The 19,177-nt window shown below is 34.7% G+C and overlaps 2 protein-coding genes and 1 non-coding gene across 3 annotated transcripts; 1 reads left to right on the top strand and 2 right to left on the bottom strand.

Moving 5' to 3' along the window:
- Nucleotides 1-2,183: 2,183 nt before the first annotated feature.
- Nucleotides 2,184-2,256, top strand: TRNAR-CCU. The gene has a single exon. It is a non-coding gene; the product is annotated as a tRNA-Arg (tRNA).
- A 151-nt stretch (nt 2,257-2,407) lies between these two features.
- Nucleotides 2,408-5,441, bottom strand: LOC122584667 (laccase-4-like). Its single transcript, XM_043756712.1, has 6 exons — nt 5,341-5,441; nt 5,105-5,256; nt 4,368-4,612; nt 4,081-4,212; nt 3,086-4,006; nt 2,408-2,765 (listed from the first exon to the last, which is right to left on the bottom strand). The coding sequence occupies exons 1-6, from the start codon at nt 5,431-5,433 to the stop codon at nt 2,635-2,637; spliced, it is 1,674 nt and encodes a 557-aa protein (XP_043612647.1). The 5' UTR covers nt 5,434-5,441; the 3' UTR covers nt 2,408-2,634.
- Nucleotides 5,442-11,144: 5,703 nt separating this feature from the next.
- On the bottom strand, nt 11,145-15,943 carry LOC122579076 (mucin-5AC-like). Its single transcript, XM_043751168.1, has 5 exons — nt 15,615-15,943; nt 14,515-14,626; nt 14,174-14,288; nt 12,862-14,025; nt 11,145-12,136 (listed from the first exon to the last, which is right to left on the bottom strand). The coding sequence occupies exons 1-5, from the start codon at nt 15,811-15,813 to the stop codon at nt 11,891-11,893; spliced, it is 1,836 nt and encodes a 611-aa protein (XP_043607103.1). The 5' UTR covers nt 15,814-15,943; the 3' UTR covers nt 11,145-11,890.
- Nucleotides 15,944-19,177: the final 3,234 nt, after the last annotated feature.

Genomic DNA, 19,177 nt, shown 5'->3' with positions numbered 1-19,177 from the left:
CGGTATTGGGAGTTATTTTTATTAAGAAAAATAAACAAACAATATTTCACAATAAATGAACGTATTTCACATTATTAAGAACTTATTCGTGTAACAGTTGAGCTTATAGTTTATAGAGGTGTTTTAAGGGAGTAATCGGACTTTTAAGTTCTTGATAAAAAAGGTTACTGAAATTTGAAGTTATTTTACTTACTTTTATTCTTTATTACCCTTACTTGTTGAATAGGTCCTAATAACCCTTCTTCAACATGACAACATTGTAAATTATTATTTCATTGTTTGATAACGATAGAATAATTGATATGAGAAATGTTAAATACGAGTAACATATATAATAATACATCAGCTCCGTATTTCCACGTGTATACTGTGAACATAAGTTGAAAATGGCGGGTATATTTGACACAAAAGTTTCGAGTTGAGGTTATGTTTAGATGTTTGGAGGCGGAGCTTAAGATTAGGGCTATGAGCTGGGCTTTTAATTCAACTCTTTTTAGGCAAATTATTATTATAAAGACCTTTTAGTGTTTTATTAAAATCAAGTAGGTTGTATCAGTTATTGGAACTCTTGCCTCTGGAAATAGAGGCAATGAGTTCGATCCTCATTGCGCAGCAAGGCTGGACCACTGGAGGTCCTTTTCTACCTTTGATAGAAACTGGAAGCAGTCTCTTTACCTTTGGTAGGGGTAAGACTGTCTACATATCAACCTCTCTCATACACCATCGAAGACGGTATTGAGACCCAAAACTCGTGGAAGACGACATTGAGAGTTACTTTATTTTTTTAGTGTTTTAGAAGCCTTTTAGAGCTAGGGTTTCTATTTCAAATGTTTATCTAAATAAAACTATCATTTTAGAAAAAGCTAATTTTCAAAAGTTTGAGGCTAAACCTTAAAAATCCAGACCCATCATATTAGATTGCAACCATATGGAAACTCAACTGATCCGCAAAGCCGGTTTTTGAAACATAACAAGTTATATAATTTGTGAGACCTACTTTTTTCTTCTTGAAGACAAGCAAATTTTATTATTCAGTATTCTTTATTTGGTGTTCCATCTTTATTATAACTATTGTAGGCTAAATATTAAATAAATAGAGCACCCTTACACAATTACACCATCCCTATTCACAACCCAATCCATCAATACTATTCATTAAAAAACTAAATTCTCTCTCTTATATTTATCCAACCCAATTAAACTCAACTTTTACACTCCCATTAACAACCCAACAAAATTATATTTTTTTAATAATTAATAATGTTTTATATTTATAACTAACCATATAAAATATAAATATTAAAAAAATACTACTCACACTTATGCATACCACAAAAAGTTTTATATTAAAGAAAGGACCAAACATTGTTTGGTTGACCAAACAAGTCGCATGACTTTTGGATTAGGCCCACCAAAAGAATCCCATTATATCCAACCGAACGAACCAACTTCCTATCGATGGGAATGGTTTAAAGCCTTAAAGCCATTTAAATATGAGGTGTAGAATGTACAACTATTTTTAAACAATTCAATTAAACATTTTCAACATCATTACATGAACCAATGCACCAAACAATTTCCTCTACAACCACCACCATTTGTTTTTTTTTTTTTTATAAAAAAGAAAAGACAATACAAATATCCATGTATAATTCATTATCATAGTCATACATATTTACTTATTGTTTATCATCAGACTAGCTAGAGCTAGAAGCCTAGAAGGCGAGAACCAACAAGTTATTGGTTGATGGGCTGTAAGCCTAAGCCGGCCCAAAGGTAACACCACAATTTTAGATTTTTAGTCAATGATCTCAAAAAGAAAATCAAGACAGAGAAAAAAAAAATGGAGAAAAGTCGAACACTTCCATTTGGCCGAATCTTGGCTTGATATTTCTGAGCAGCCGTATGACTTAATAAAATGTGTTTTAATGGGAGGACGAGACTCAAAGACAAAATATCAGATATCCTCAAAATGGCCTTAAGTTTTGTTATGACAACAATATCATATATAATAAAATGAACCACAAGCCATGACAACAATAAAAAGAAAGTTATGCTATATATGTAAAAGCAGTATTTCCATCATTCTTTCTAAAACATAAAACTCCAACTATTTTTCTAAACATATCATATAAGTTTGGTTGTTTCTATATTAAATTTATTTATAGGCACATTGTGCAAAAGCGCCTGTAGCTCAGTGGATAGAGCGTCTGTTTCCTAAGCAGAAAGTCGAAGGTTCGACCCCTTCCTGGCGCGCTTTCTAACATTTTTGTTCATTTTTCAATCTTTCATTTTCTGAATGTCTACTTTGTTTTTTGCTAGTAAGGTAAAGGTTCTTTTATTTCAAGAATGACCCTTATATAATTCGATAAATTACATAAATGACACTTTAAATCAATAACAACCATCTACTGTACATATCTCACAACAAAGACAAGTTTAATTTGAAGAGAAAAATGTTCTCTGAATCAATAATCAAACACCAAAATCAAAATACCTTACCGATTCCGTCTTTATTTCTCTAACAAATGCTAAGCAGACCGATCGTTGTTGTTCGTATCCACACTTCAATGAATTTTTTCTTGGGCAATAATATATCTAGAGATTGTTTCATAATTCGCAAAATATTGTTGATCAGCATGTTGGAAGATCCTTTGGTGGCGGTATAATTGATTCGTTTGGTCCTTTACCGTTATCCACCAAAAACGCCATCTTTAGCCCCCATGTCGTGTGTACTTCCAAATGACAGTGCAAAAACCACACTCCTATTACGAAAACAAGAAAACATTTCAGTCTTGTTAAGAGTGACTCGAATATTGTTAGAGTTCAGGTTTCAATGTATTAAAAACATTTTGGCTAGCATTATTTTCATTTTAACTAAATGAAAACGTTATGTGATATAAACATCATTGTGCCGCACCCACACTAATTTTCACACTTGTTAAACAGCCTCCCTGAATTTAAGGTTTGTAAAGGAAACATCATATAACTATATTATGTTTACATCGTATAAGTTATCCCTTTTAACTAAATAGACCTGTCAAAATAAAACATAACCCAACACGCCTATAGCTATAGTATTTACCTGGATTATCAGCTCGAAATCTTATGGCTGTCCATCCAGCCGTGGGTACATTAAGAGTGTTTCTCTCAACCGGATCAACTAGATTAAACTTCTTCGGATCATTCAATGGATCAAAATTCCCCATCCCTTTTCCAACCACAAAAAAGTTAAATCCATGAAGATGTATCGGGTGGCTTTCTGGTGCTATCACCGAATTACCTTGAATCACAACTTGAACCGTAGAATTATATGCCAAGCGGTAAACTTTAGTCCCATTGGTAATTTGCATATTTGTTAACGGGCCACTACCCGTGTAGTTATATGGTGCCACCGGATTTCCTGGGAAATCATCGGTGTAAACACCACTTATATTAAAATAATGTGCCTGAAGCAGAGGTGTAGTGGGCATCACAAATGTAACATTATTAATGCCCGCCACAACTCTGCTTCCATTAATACAAGTAGAACATGGGTTCACTCCCACCCCTACAACAAACGTTAAAAAGTGGTCGATTTTTAATGGGACCAAGGCAGGGTACTTTGCAGAATTAAGGCTTTTAAGAGACTCGATAAAGACATTTGTCGCTGATGTGGCATTTACTGCAGGAAGGGCGGTGAGGATGGTCGGTGAGTACATTTTGGTACTTTTGTAGCGTAAAGTGGATATTGCAGTTTGGTTGTCAACCGCGACAATGGTGTCCATAAAAGGAGAAATTGCCATCAAGTACTTGCCAGAGTTTTGATCTGCAGTTAAAAGGGCGGTTGTGGTTTGGCCTGGGGCAATGTATATCGTATCTGTTTTGAATGGCTTCACATAACAAGCATCAACTTCAACAACCGTAAATTGATGCTTAGCGATTTTAAGAAACAAATCTTCATTCAGTGCAGCATTGATTATACGAAGCAAGTATGTTTTCCCAGATTCCACGTGCAAGGTGTATCCTGTAAAACTTCCACTTTAGTACCCTAAATATCGCGGGAAAATATGTTGTTATACAAGTGTATGATATCAGTACCTGTAGAAGTACTGCAATTGGGAACAGGACCCGGGTAGCCATTGATGGTGTGTGCATCCGATACATTAGGCGGCATACCAGTTTGTATCCACTGATTCATCACATCATCTGCATCCGATTTCCACCATTCACCTACCAAAAATAGAAAGAAATCATGGTGAATAGCCAAGAGTTGTTAAGAAATCATCCAATTCTGTGCTTGTTCAATTCCAGTTGCTAGAGTAAAAGTATATGTGGTATCTTCAACATTGCTATCCATGAATTACTTGATTATGCTAAAATCTTACCTAAAATGACAACTTTTTCGTGGTCAGGCTTAGGGAACGGGTAAGGAACACCATGCTTAGGCAAAATGACAATAGCTCCATGCACGGTTGCCCTTAGCCAGGTGATATGTGCATGCCAAAGAAGTGTGCCCCTTTGTCCCGTAACGTTAAATTTGTAAAGATAGCTTTGGCCAGATTGTATCGGGCATTGAGTTACATAAGCTGGCCCGTCTGACCACCCTGTTCTTAGTTGCCGGATTCCATGCCTACAAATTGGAACAGCTTGGTATTAAAAAGACTTCAAATTAAGTCCATATTTCAAGTTTGTATCATGATTGAAGACTTTCGGGTTTGATTTCAATCAACAATAATACATGTAGATTTTGCCTATAACCTGAACAAAATATGATTTTTTAAGATTTTCATATTAAGTTTTAAAAACGGGTAAATGAAGAGATATCCATGTACAGGCTACCTGGGAAAAGTCGAGCATTTGACTTAAATATATATGCAGGCTAACTGGTATTTGTGTGGCTATTTCCTAGACTGTTTTTTTGATATATGTTTACCTAGTGAGATTCAAACTACATGTTGTGCACATAATTGATATTCCACATGTTTGTACGTTTAAATTGCTTTTTGAAACCAATTGTGCGTTTAAAACCTTTCGAACAAAATCTAAATATTGGGTTATCATCGTATGGACATTAGTGTAAATTATTGAATGCAGAATGGAAACTTGAATAATAGAACCATACCAGTGGATCGTAATGTTGTGTGGTACGTTGTTCACTAGTTTAACAATGACTCTATCATCTTCCCTGGTATACAAAGTCGGCCCTGGAAACTTTCCATTTATAGTAACTATAGGCTTAGTTTCACACAGCCTAGTAAAGTTCTTCATTACAACCTGCAAATCAGAAATTCATTAAATCTAACGATGACCTTGATGCACCAAGACTCAAGAAACCGGTAACATGGGACATGGGCTTACATTGAACTTGTAATGCCAAACCTTGGTCTCAACCATAATTGGCAACAAGATTATAGCTAGAACAACCATGACTGAATGCGCCCAACTCGCCATTTTTCTCATTTGGGTTCAGGCTAGCTAGATAGGATATCTTTATTTCTAAGTTTTTCAGGAGTCATAAGAGGTTTTATAAAGACATTAATTAAAAATGTCGCTTTATAATGTTAGGTGAGCAAAAAGTAATATGGCATGGAATTGATCAAGATTTCTTGAAGTTTAAGGTAGAACCTACAGTTTAGTTCTTGCATTTTCATTTGACCATTACATGATTTTGAACTATAAAATATACATGAAACATACTTCCCACCTTATTTGAATTAGTGTCCCATGTTTCTCATGTAGTTTTGTTTCTACTTAACAAGTGTTGTTTGCTTCTAGAAGGGCACGTAAATGGTGGCGATAGCGACAGATGGTTGATGGTGGTGGTGTTTGAATGTTGGTGATGGAATTATAGGTTTTCAGGTGAGAAATGGCTTTCATTAACTGATAACCACAAAGGTATGTGACCATGGCTGCTTGTGGTAATTGGTTATAATTAATGGTGATGTTTAGATATCATAGAATAAGGTGTTTATTTTGAGATGGGAGATTCTTTTCATGAACAATTTCTTGATGGGTATTGTTCATCTTATTTATCTCTTGTCATATTTTCAGGATTAAAATTATTGCTTCAAATCGAATAAATCATAGAGGCGTGAAAGAAAGACATCTGAACGATTAGATGATTGTATTGTCTTTTCGTTCTAAACTAGAAATTGACAAAAACATGAGAAACAATATTGTCGATCGAATTGTTTCCCTTAAGCAACTTTCATCTCAATAAGAATATGGATTGCATCCAAAGTAACTATATAGAAAAGTTAACAAGTACTATATATAATTACATATATATGGACACTTAAAACGTGTGTGATGCTTTTATAGCGTCTGCGATCTTGCTAATACATGATTTATATAAAAATCCAAGATAATCTATCAGACTTTCTTTGGATACACCCTCAACTGGAGTTAATTCAAAGGACCAGTTTACTAGAGTTGAATCATCCCCATAATCTACGAGTTTGAGCACATTTACAGATCCGTCCAAACCCACATTGCTAGCTTCCATTCTATATGAGAATTTATGTAATAACGGGTCTAAGAAAATTAAGCGTTCCTTGATCCAAGACCGGTCTCCATCATCTTGAGGAAACATGAAGCCGGAAACTAGTCTAACATATCCAGGAACACCCGCGACTCCTTTTAGGTGGGTGCATGTTTCAACCATAGGCATCCATTCGTGCAGTCGTGCAGTTTGAGAGACCATGGGCCATACCTTGTCTATAGGTGCCTCAACTATGCCTCCAACCGAGCCTCGCCAATTGTTATCTAGGCTATTTTCCTTTCATACACACACAAAAAAATAATTTGTTATATGATTTTAGCATAAGAAATTGAGAAAATGATAAGTGATATACATACCATTGTTTGTAAACCTTCTTGCTGTGATAATTATAGAACCTTTCAGACAAAATTCAATACATTCCAAAATATTAAATACATAGTTATCATTTATTCGAATTCATAGATTTTACCAAAACAACCTAGGTATTAATGTCTAACCTAGCTTTGTCAAGTTTCTTGTAATATACGATCGGATGTCATTAATTGATGACTTCAAGGATTAGTTAGAATAAGGTACACAATGAAAATTTTCTATAGATTTTAATCTCTGTGTAGATTACTGGGGACACCCTTAAGCCTAAAAGTACTTCTAATTAACTAACTTAATTCATATCTGTCTTGCTTAACTTGACTGGTTTTCAACAGATAATTTTACTAAATTAAACTTATACATACTAGTTTCAATATAAATAGATATATATATATATATAGCATTGTACCCGCGCGATGCGGCGGTGGTCGTGACGGCGACGGTGTGGTGGTGGAGGCGAGTGTTGGTGGTGGATGCGACGTCGAGTGCTGTAGATAATTCATATAAAAGTAATTGATTTAAAAGGTTAATGGAGATATTTTAGAAAAATAAAGGATTGATAGTGCAATTTAATTATTAATGTTAAGAGAATAGTGTATGTGAAAATATTTTAAAAGGTTGTAGCCTTGTAGGTGTAAATATTACATAGGAGAGCATTTTAGACATTTCCCCCCATGTAACTTTCAACATGGGGGGTATTTTCTTTAATATAGAGTATAGATATGTATATAACGTGAAGGGATCAAGTGAGAACCAACATATATGGTGAGAACCGTGGTAACCATTGAAAAATCATCTCTAAGGGCTTTGCCCTTAGAATTAAGGGCTACGCCCGTACCGTAACAACCGTCACTATCTCTTGGATTGACGCCCATCAAATCCATACCATTCCCATATGCGTCCGGTGACCCATATGATTTTTTACAAAAAAAAAAAATTTTGTTAAATGAAAATAAAAAACAAAAACAAGTTTCAAAAAATGAAAAATCAAAATCAAAAAAAAAAACAAAAAACCACACAAAAAAGAAGAAAGAGGAAGGGAAACTAGTGGTTCTCACGGTTCTCTCCATATTTGTGGTTCTCACGTTAACCCTACCCTGTATATAACTTTGTAAAACAATGTGTGTTCGTACTTTTTCGTACCATATAATTTTCATATGCCCCTGCATGATGCACCTACCTATATAGACATCTCACACTGGGATTTCAATGAAAGAAAAGGCCCTTTATTTTTAAGGTGGAAATGAGTCCTACGTGAAACCAAAATAAGGTGCAAAGTCCAGGAAAACAATGGACCAGTCAACGCTTTGAAATAGATGAATCACCATTTGACAATATATGTCACTTATCAACTGTCTGTAAATGCATTATTTATATGTATGAACAAGTCAACAACTGAGACAAAGAGAAGTGACCTATGTTTACAAGATGCCGAGTTAAAGTTGCAAAAATTTTGATTAATAGGTTCATCAGTGTTATCTCAAACAAGCCAAGCCAAAAACGTTAAGCTAGAAAGGAAACCAGGGGAACGGGTCAAGCTAGTCAAAAGTCGCTAGGTCAAATTTTAGTGCAGCTAACCTCATAGATCACTTTTAGTAATAGAATTATAATTAGTTACCACTATACTAAAATTTACCCATTTGACCCATTACCCAACCCACTTGTTTTGCCACCTCTTTTTTACCAGCAATTGTCATCGATAAGAGAGAGAAGTAGAAGATATGTTAGTATGTATGAATTATTATAATCAGTGCAGCATCAGTGTGAAGGATGGCTAATGAAGATCACTTGATATTCTTCATATGTATGATATACATATTGACAAACACATATACGAGTATCGACAACCTGAGCTATACCCAAGTGGTTAAGACTTAAGTGACATTATCAATATAATTTCTCAATTATATTCTAATTAACATCCCACCTTCCTATGATTATCTAGATCGCTTAATTTGTATTTACGACATCCTTGACTTTCTAGGTAATTTAATACGAGTACATATTTGTTTTGGCTTTGGTCGACTTTTAACTTGACTGATTTTTAACAGATAATTTACAAAAATTAAAATTGTACATGGTAGTTTCAATATTATAAAAAAACAATGACTTAGTACTTTTTTGTACCGCAAATATTTTTCATACGCCCCTGCATGTGTTTCATAAGGTGCACTTGAAATAATGAAATATGCACCTACCTATTTAGACATCTCACAGTGGGATTTCAATGCTTTAAAGAAAGAGAGGGCCCTTTATTTTTAAGGTGGAAATGAATCCTACATGAAACCAAAATAAGGTGCAAAGTCCAGGCGAAAACAATGGACCAATCAACACTTTGAAATAGATAAATCACCATTTGACAATGTCATTTATCAGCTGTCTGTTTATACTTCTATATATGTGTACAAGAGTGTGACTTGGAGTTGTGAGGATTGACTCAAACATGCATGCTAAGCGAAAAACTTAGCTTGAAAGGAAATCAGGGGAACGGGTCAAGCTAGTCAAAAGTCGCAAAGTCAAATTTTAGTGCAGCTAACCTCATAGATCACTTTTATTAATAAAATTCAGATCAGCTGTTATTGTAATAGATTGTCTCAAAACATAGTTAGCATATTAATTGTGGGCAAACATGTGTTTGCGGTTAACCCAAACACTATACAAAAATTTACCCATTTGACCCATTACCCAACCCACTTGCTTTGTCACCTCTTTTTTACCAGCAATTGTCATTCATAAGAGAGAGAAGTAGAAGATATGTTTGTAAGTATGAATTATGATAATCACTGCAGCATCAGTGTGAAGGATAGCTAATGAAGATTACTTGATATTCTTCATATGTATCTTATACATATCGGCAAACACAGATACCAATTAAATCCAAGTCAGTGAATGATTTTTCTTTTATTTTAGCCAAACCGCCAATATGTGCTTCTATCTAGAACCAATTTTTTTTATTTTCTTTCAGCGTACATAGGTCTGTAGAATATCTAGTTTTGTAAATGAATCATTCTTATACGTTTTTAATTTGTAGCAAGCTTCACCTGCATCCTTGGAATACAAATGGTTATGTATATCGAGAGGTTAAATTCAGAAAAGCAGGCTATTCATCAAGTACAAAAACTTGGGAAGTATGCAGGTCAAATGCAGGTGCAGTTGGCAACTATCATGAATATGGAGACTTACTCCTTGTTCACTTACCATGGAGATTGATTTTTTAGTTTTTAAAGAATATGCCGGAAACTAGAAAAGAGGGCTAACCATGTAGTTGGACAAAATCTTGTTTGATTTGAAAATGCAAATGCCACATTGATTTTTTTACTTCTTTTTTTTTTTTGAAAATAATAGAGAAAGATTAGTCGCATGTTCTGATAATTACTCAAGGTTAACAATGAATAGGTGAAGTTGTTTGATACTTTGATGTAAATCAATTAGTTGTTATTTTGTTTGCTAAGATGATGACATGATATCGACATCGTTCAGGTATCCTTGGTCACAGGCTCAAGGGAAAATTATGGGTGTCGCACCTATGTGAGTGAATAAAAAAAACAAAATAAGAAACAGCTGCAAATTAAATTGTTACCCCCCTAATGTTAATTAGAGATGTATGTTATGTTTATATTTTACAAATAATCACTCATTTTTGGAAGTTTTCTAGTCAGACTAGTCTTCTTTGAAATCAATGACGGAACTTGAACACTTACTATGAAGGGGCGGATTTCAATGAGATATAAAATTTAGCTTTGCAAGAGAGACTAATATGTATTATAAAAAATTATTTTTAAAGAATGTATAAGAAAAATAGTGTTAAAAACAAAAACTTTTGGAGGGGCTCGAACCCCCTTTGGCCCCTTACAAAAAAGTTCCATCCTTGTTTGAAATACAAATCAATTTCATTAAGATTGCAGAAAGACTAACATTAAAGGCAAGAAGGGGTCAGAAAGGGACTTTTTAGTACATGACCACATGGTTTCATACCCAAGTTCTTTTGTATAGTTCTTTTCACAACTAGTAACCATAGTTTCTCTAGTTCTATCTTCAATCAAATTTTCCTTGCCTTATCTCTATTATTTCTTATGTTATCTTCCATGTTTCAGGATGAAAAATGACACGAAAATTCCAAAAACGGCTATTAGAAAAAACCCAACCATACAACAAAACATAATGAAATGTGTACATCACAATCAAATCACTACCACGCCCATAACCACGTTCCATCATTTGGATTTTGGTTGATTTCCGGGACCATATTAATTCTATTCTTGATCATGTCTATTAATCAACAAACCAGATATGATAAACAATATATCATTCAGTCAACAAATGAGAGATCACAAGATTTCCCCTTGTCATGGTCACACTCATATGACTCCAACAAACAAGACAATCTACAACATCAACATAACACCATCCTTTCCACATTAAGTGCTTTCAAATTTCTGATTGCACATTGGCAGAACCAGAAATTCTAAAAAACATAGATCCAATGTACAAATTCATAACTACTTCTATTTTTCTGGAAGAACTGTTATAAACATGTTGCTTTCTTGCGATTCATAGTCTCTATTTGACTCGGTGCCTCAATAAAACGTACCCCCATACCCGGGGGTACCTAATGATGCGACGCTTATAATTTAATCAATAATGCTTCAATCAGTTAAGCAAACCCAACTTCTAAGTCATCTCTCAACATATCAAACTTGTAACTTCAATGCTCTCACACTTGGTTTACACAAACACTTGGAACTAACACCTATGGAAAGAGAGGATTTCTACTAGGCTCAAGCTCTTGTTTATGTGCGTGATACAATGATACAAACCATATCAACCAAGAAACTAAGAAAAGACAAGGTCTTTAAGCAAGTTGAGATAATTGAACCGATTTTCTCAAGCCAGATTTTGAATCAAGTCAAATGCACCCTTTTCAAACTAATAACTAGATTAGATGATGCCATATCATTCATGGGTTAAGCGATTTGGACAAATTAACATACAAATTAAGAAAACTCAGATATCACAGTTATGCATTCATCTCATAAGTTACCTTCCACGGATGTTAATGACACCCCTCTCACTGCTAATTTCATCATCAATGTTTCCATCCAAGCACAGACCGTTGTTATTCACACTCATTTCCGAGCTTGCATTGCTGCTTGTTGCAAGAGGTGAATCTGAAACACTAATTGTTCGACTTCTTGTGGGACCAGGCCTTACACTGTACATCGATGATGCTGGAATATTAGTCATCAATGGCCTCAAGTTACCAGGCACTGTCCGCCTTATATCCTGTTTCAAAGAAAGAAAAGAAATCATGACCACACTCTGAAGGTGGCAAAAAAAAACTGCCCCCGGGGAGGGGGGGTCATGTAGGCTGTAGCATTGATGACAAGTTTGGGTCAAATCTGTGGATTTTTTACGGGGTTGAAACATGCCAGATTGACCAAACACTTTTTGCCTAAAAAGTTATCGCATCTATCAGTGATCATCCCCATTTTTTTTAACGAAAGACTTTTTGCCTAAAAAGATATAAGTTCTAACTGTTATCATTACCCATTTTGACCCTTTCCTCTACGACTTTCTTATTTCACAGCTGAAAAATGAAACATGGCCCCAATCTACACATTCATAGCAATTAGGTCAAAATAGCATCTATACCAAACTTTGAGCAAAAAAAAAGATAGACCAATTAGTTGTTTGACCCATAAAGCTTGGCTTTTATTGTTCTTTTTACCATTGCCATTTTCACAAAGAACACATCTTTTAGTTGCAAGCAACCAACATGAATTACAAAAAAAAAAAAAATAAGATCAGTTAATTGTCATGGACAAAGCGCAAATGCATTATTGCAATATTATACATTTATATTACCACAAGTGACAAAAATTCCTCATTCTTGGATGGTATAAAGCTTTTTGGCATTTTCACAAAAAAAACCGTGGTTCCTTTGCAAGATGAAAAACCAAAATATATGACAAAACTTGTAAACTATTAAATGTGAGATGGGAAGTTACCATATGTCGTATAGCCATATCCAAGGATTTCTTTGAAAGTGATCTGCCAAAACCAGAGCTATCAGGAGATGACTTTGCAGATAAGTTACTATGAGGTGAATGCTTATCGTCTTGCTTTGGTGGAACCAATTTCCGCATGTTTATAACCCTTTCAACCATCTTTGTGCCATACAAACCAGGGCTCAGATTGTCATTAGCCTTAGCATAAGCACGATTCAGTGCAGGAATTGGCACAGAACTTCCACTGATATGACTCATACCATTCGGAAGTCGTCCTCTTGAAGGTGAACAAGATTGCCTTCTTACCCTTCCATTAGCCACAGGCTCAACAGATGAAGACCGGCTACTAGGGGCACCAGGTCTTCCCCTTGTAGCTGAAGTGGGTCTATCAGCAAGTGAGGTTCGTAAATTTGGCGGTGCATCAAGGGAGTAACCGGGCATCTCTTGAGGATTCCATGGTCTTGGTCTTACACTCGGAGAACTAGCCCGTGGTGCTGGTGCACTTCTTGTTGTACTTGGTACCGGTTTTGTGACTGTAGGAGGAGATTTAAGTGGCAGGGTGGATGTTCTTGTTACAGTTGTCAGTGTGGGTTGCCTACGGGTTGGTGTTGGCGCCCGTGATACAGGTTTGGTTGCAGGTAAAGATGGTCTGCTTGTGGGAGTCGAGGATCTTGCTGTAGACCGTGGTGTAGGAGTAGAAGATCTAGCTGGCACAATGGGCTTGGTTGAACCCATAGTGGGGCGAGAAGTAGGTGTTGAAGACCTAGTAGGTCTAGATGTTGTAGTTGAAGATGGCCTAGATGTTGCAGTTGAAGTGGGTCTAGACGTTGCGCTTGAAATGGGTCTAGACGTCGCGCTTGAAGTGGGTCTAGATGTCGCGCTTGAAGTAGGTCTAGACGTTGCGCTTGGAGTGGGTCTAGACGTTGTACTTGAAGTGGATCTAGATGTTATGTTAGAAGTCGTTCTGGTTAAAGAATTGGATCTAGTAGACGAGCCCAATGTGGGCCTTCCAGTTGGAGTAGCAGGTCTTCCGGTTGGAGTGGTGGGCCTCGAACCTCCTGGCCTGCGAAGTCCACCACTTGACATATTCAATCCAGGAGATGACCCTTGCTGCCTAGTTGCAAAGTTATTCCTTCCAGTAGCCTCTGGGTTGGTGTTTGATAACTATATACCACAAGCAAGCATATAAAGTTATGAATTTGAAATATGTTTGCGACAGGAGATTAATCTTATGTTAGATATACAAACTGGGATTACTGCAACACAAAATCTACATAAAGCTATTAGGCATGAAAACAAAATTTGCTCTTACTCGAGATTTTAGTGCAGTGGGACGAGCTTTAGGTGTTCCATGTTGACCCATGACGGTCTTCTGTGATTCCATTTCTAGTGATGGGAACAGAGGTGTACCAGGGGGCGTCAAAAGCCTGAAAACACAACAATGCTCACTGAATATCGACAAAACAAATCCACGTCCAACATGACAATATGACATGAAGTCAATAACATAACAAACTATCCATTCTTCCAAGAGCGCATACAAGAATCCAATAACAAAACTTAAGTGCATAATGAGTTGCAACAACCGCATAAAAATAATCCTTACAAGATTATTACACAACAAAAAACAATACTACCAATAACACATATTACCAGTCATAATCGTTCTTATCGTTTTCAGAGTTGAGGAACTCATCAGCACCAGTCTTTCTAGCACCCGTTGCTGGAGGCATACTGAACATCTGAGAACTTCCTTCGATCGATCCTGCAAAATGAAATATAATAACAAAACTATTTCAAACATTCTTCGCACAAATATATCATCATTAAGTTACATACACAAGTAGATTAACCATCTTTTAGAACCTAAGTCAGTAATGGCAATTTAGATAACTGGGTCTCCAAAACAATATGAAGTAAAAGAAGCATAATACTCAAATTTCCCCCTTTTACCCTCTAATAAATGTCATAGAATTCAGATATTATCTTTGTCAGACCTCTTAAATTCCCAACAACCAACTAGTGGATACATGTTAAATGAAGCATTTTTCAAAAATTTAACCGGGAAGTAATTAACCTTTCTCAAGCTATTTTTTCATAAATTTAATCGGGAAGCATTTTTTCAAAAGTTTATCTCCAACTCGGAACTTTTTCAATCCTACTTAGTCAAAGTTTGAAATGTTAAATCTTGTCCTTGTTTTATTTACCAAATAGTACTTGTACGCCAAAAAACAAAGGTAGCAAATCAATTTGCTACCGTTGTAATATCGATTCACAATTTTACACATATATACCTAAATACATAAATTTGTGAATCAAAGTTAAAATATTTACTCCTTCAATCCGCTTTTCTCATACACATTTAGGGGTGTTTGGGTTATAGCTTATTTTAACGGCATATAGGGTTATTGAAATTTGAAAGAGCCAATAAGCTCAGTTTCGCTGACTTATGAGCTTATTAAGTTAAACCTTATTGCTTAAAGCAATAAGCTTTATACCATAAGCTCATAAGCCGTTAAAACTAAGCTTATCGGCTTTTTTCAAATTTCGATAAGCCAATAAGCCGTTAAAATAAACTATAACCCAAACACCCCCTTAGCTAAACAACCCAAAACTAGTAACAAAGTCAATTATTCAACAAACAATATTTGAATAGTAAAGAAATATAATGTAAACAACAAGTGAACAAACACACACTACAAATTACTAACAGTAAAAAAGAAAAGTATATATACATATATATAGATACATACCAATAAGGGAATCATCTTCATCAGAGGTATGGTTAAAAAGATCACTTTGTTTTTCCTTTTTTCTCATTTCTAAAAATAACCCTAAATCTTCTTCTGCTTTATCTTTCTTGTTGTTATTATTATTATTGAAACTCATCATTTGGCCTCTTGCCATCTGTCCCGGCATTACCTTTTCCGGTGCCCGAAAACTTCGATTCATTTCCTGAATCTTTACAAACAACCTTAACAAACACAAACACAAAACATCGTGTTCTCCAAAAAACCAAACCCACCCACGCGCCTAAACTTGAAAAAAGTTTAAATCTTTAGCTGCAGATCTAGCTCAAATGTTTCAAATGCAGTCAATATATACATATTATATATTTTTTGAAGAATGAGAAAAAAAATAATCTTGAAAATCAATATATAATGAAAACGTTTGATGGGGTTTCACTTTCAGAGAAGCATTTATATGAAGATGGAATTTTTTTTATTTAATAAAGAGAGAGAGAAAGTTGAAATAAAGAAGTAGAGTAAAAAAATTTACAAAATATTTTTGAAAGATTTTTAAGCTTAAGCAAGCCGGTGAAGCACAGAGAGAGACAGAGAAAGAGAGATTAGTTAGTGGCAATAAGTGTAAATAAGAGATGTTTGGAAGGGGAGTTTTAATATTTTGAAACTAGTAAAGACAAACAGTTTTTGATTTCCCCAAAAAAATTGATACATGTACTTATTTGTTTAAATTTTTTTTAGTAAAAGAAATAGAAAATTTTATATTTATAATAAAGAAAATGCAAAATTGTATTACTTAAACTGCAATATACGTGTATAGAATTTTTTTAAGACCACATCCTGAATTTAATGATAATTATATATTTATTTAATATATTTTAACTATGTCTCGTAAGGTTGCATTTAACAAAAACTTTAGAATTTTAAATAATTGATCACTTTGTATTAAAAAAGAATATTTTATATCATTAAATTCAAATTTGTCATGCATTTTGGTGTACATTTTATTCTATTGGTCTTAACAATTTGAATAAAATAATTGTATTTTATCATAAAGTTCAAAAGACGAGACGAGTTTTTGATATAAAAAGCATTGTATATCTATTTATGCATGTCAATGATAACTCCTGAGACTATGTGGTTCAATGGTCCTAGAAATTAAATTGCAAAACTTTGGGTCATAGGTTCGAGGTCGGCATCTAAACCTCTTAGATGATAACTCCTGAGACTATAATTAGTAGTTTCCTTATTTCTAATTGTTTAAGCAAAAGATCTCGTTTAGGTACTTGGGCTTAATATTTCTACGGAAAAGACGGAAAAATTTTGAATATTTGCTAACGATTCCTTTACGGTGATGGACTCGTCATCCACGCCACTAAGTATTTTGGGTATGTGAACAATAAAACATCCCAAACGAGAATTTGGGGTGGGTATTCATAAGGGTATAGGATCGAGGTTGGCCCAGACCCCTGTACGACCTAGTGAGCATGGGGTTCAGTGTTCGGCTTGTAATGCCTAATAGGGGACAAAGTCTGCCCTTTCAAGGTTGTACAATCAGATAGTATATGTACGGTTTGTCGATCTCCATAAGATACCCTGGAGACATGGTCGTATGTATCGTGTCTGGATGTTACCGAGTGGGGTCCAAACGCGAGTGTCTCATCTTATTAATGTCAGCTTAGTGCACTTTTAGTGATGGTAGTTTAAGTAAAAGCCTGAGCTATTTGATGAAACAAAGTATTAGTTTATTATTGTAAAACTGTAAAATAAATAACAATAAACAAGAACATAAGATAGAGGAGAATGAATCATTATCTCATTAATCTCATGAATATATGTATATATATTACAACAATACATTTTCCTCCAAGAAAGCAATCCTCTAATAAAGTATAAGATCTCTAAATATCTAGTAAATAGGTATCGACATCCATTCCATGTTTATCCATAACACTCTCCTTGATGTCCATCGATTGGAGACATGATGCCTCGTTAAAATCTTACTAGATAAAACCCAATGGGACAAAATTCTAGTGAAGGGAAAAGAGTACATAATTCTTTTAATACGCTTGGGGATGTTGCCTCGTTAAAAACCTTGACAGGAAAACCCAGTGGGACAAAGCCTTGCTCAAGGGAAAAGAGTGCAACGCATATCTTCTCCCCCTCATGATCACATCACTTAAAAATTCTCATTATTACCAAATGTTTTCAATGCCTGACATATGAAATGTCTTAACAATATAAATTTCATTGCTTCTCGTAAAAATGAAATCCTCAAATATTATTCTCTTCACATATATTCACCTACCATGTTTGAGGATTAGTAATACATCATGCATCTCATTTAAGTACATCCTCATACTTCACAAGTTACACATTGCCAATAAACTCAAGGTAAATGATGTATAATTCATGTTTGAACTGCGAAAATAATTAGTGTTTCAATGACGACACTTCTAAACCAATAATATGATCATTATCTAAAAATTTATAAAAGAGGCAATTTAAGCATCATGTGACCTCATAATCATGAGCGTCATTTATTATCAACATCAGTATATTTATTATCTTTCTCTCTTATTTGTCATGCACATTAATTCATTCTTAAGATATTAAATTCATAAATCAAGACAAACTTTGTCTTTCATCTCACATTCATTAATTCAATCACCATTGGACACTCCTTCAAAGTTTCATCGAAATTCAAATCATCAAAATTGCATGAAATTTATATCATATCCAAATCCGGATTTCTTTATAAATTTCAACCATAATAATTTCAACGACAAACAATATTCTTGAGAATTTTTCACACGTGTTTCAATCATTTTTAATCACGAGACATGCTTCATGCATTTTATATCCTTCATGGAATCTCAATTTCAAATGAGCTCTATTTTTATATACTAGACGCGAATCAATACTTTCTAATTTTGCCAGACTTTTAATTTACTTGCTTCCACCATATAATTTCTGCACTTTCAAGTGTTTGGACTTCATGTCCCAAACTAGTAGCGTCTTTTCATCTTGGCCAATCATTCATAACATATCAATTTATGTGCATGCATGCTTTCAAGATCCTCACACTATTCATACTCTTCGCACTATCATATTTAATCAATCTTGACGTCGCTTTTATTTACTTTTCGATTCCACAATTCTCTAGACATGTCACAACTCATTGAGATCTCATTATTTCCAAGTACCCGGGGTTTCTCAAAAAACTCCATGTCTAGTTTCTCGTCATCAGTCTCTTTTGGGGTCTTTGTGCCTCGACTTTGACCATCTAAATTTTATGCTCCTTTTATTTCAAGGCTTTTATTTTGGAATCGACTATTCTATCACTCATTATCAATCGGAGCATAAACAGCTTTTTGGTTAGTTTACATTGCTGGCAATTACTAAATATTCTGAATGAATTATCCCACAAATTTTTTTAAGCTTGTATTCATTGGTGTGAGGATCTTTAATAATTCATTCTTACTTCTTTAGCTGCTTTCCACTTTCCCTAATGTTGGGAACATCTCCCCCTAATGTTGGAAAAATTAAATCATGTCAATGAGAAACTTTAG

This window comes from Erigeron canadensis, chromosome 1 (assembly GCF_010389155.1).
Source record: "Erigeron canadensis isolate Cc75 chromosome 1, C_canadensis_v1, whole genome shotgun sequence".
Classification (NCBI taxonomy): domain Eukaryota; kingdom Viridiplantae; phylum Streptophyta; class Magnoliopsida; order Asterales; family Asteraceae; genus Erigeron; species Erigeron canadensis.
Note: the sequence above shows the minus strand (reverse complement) of the source record. Positions and strands in the feature narration are given on the sequence as shown.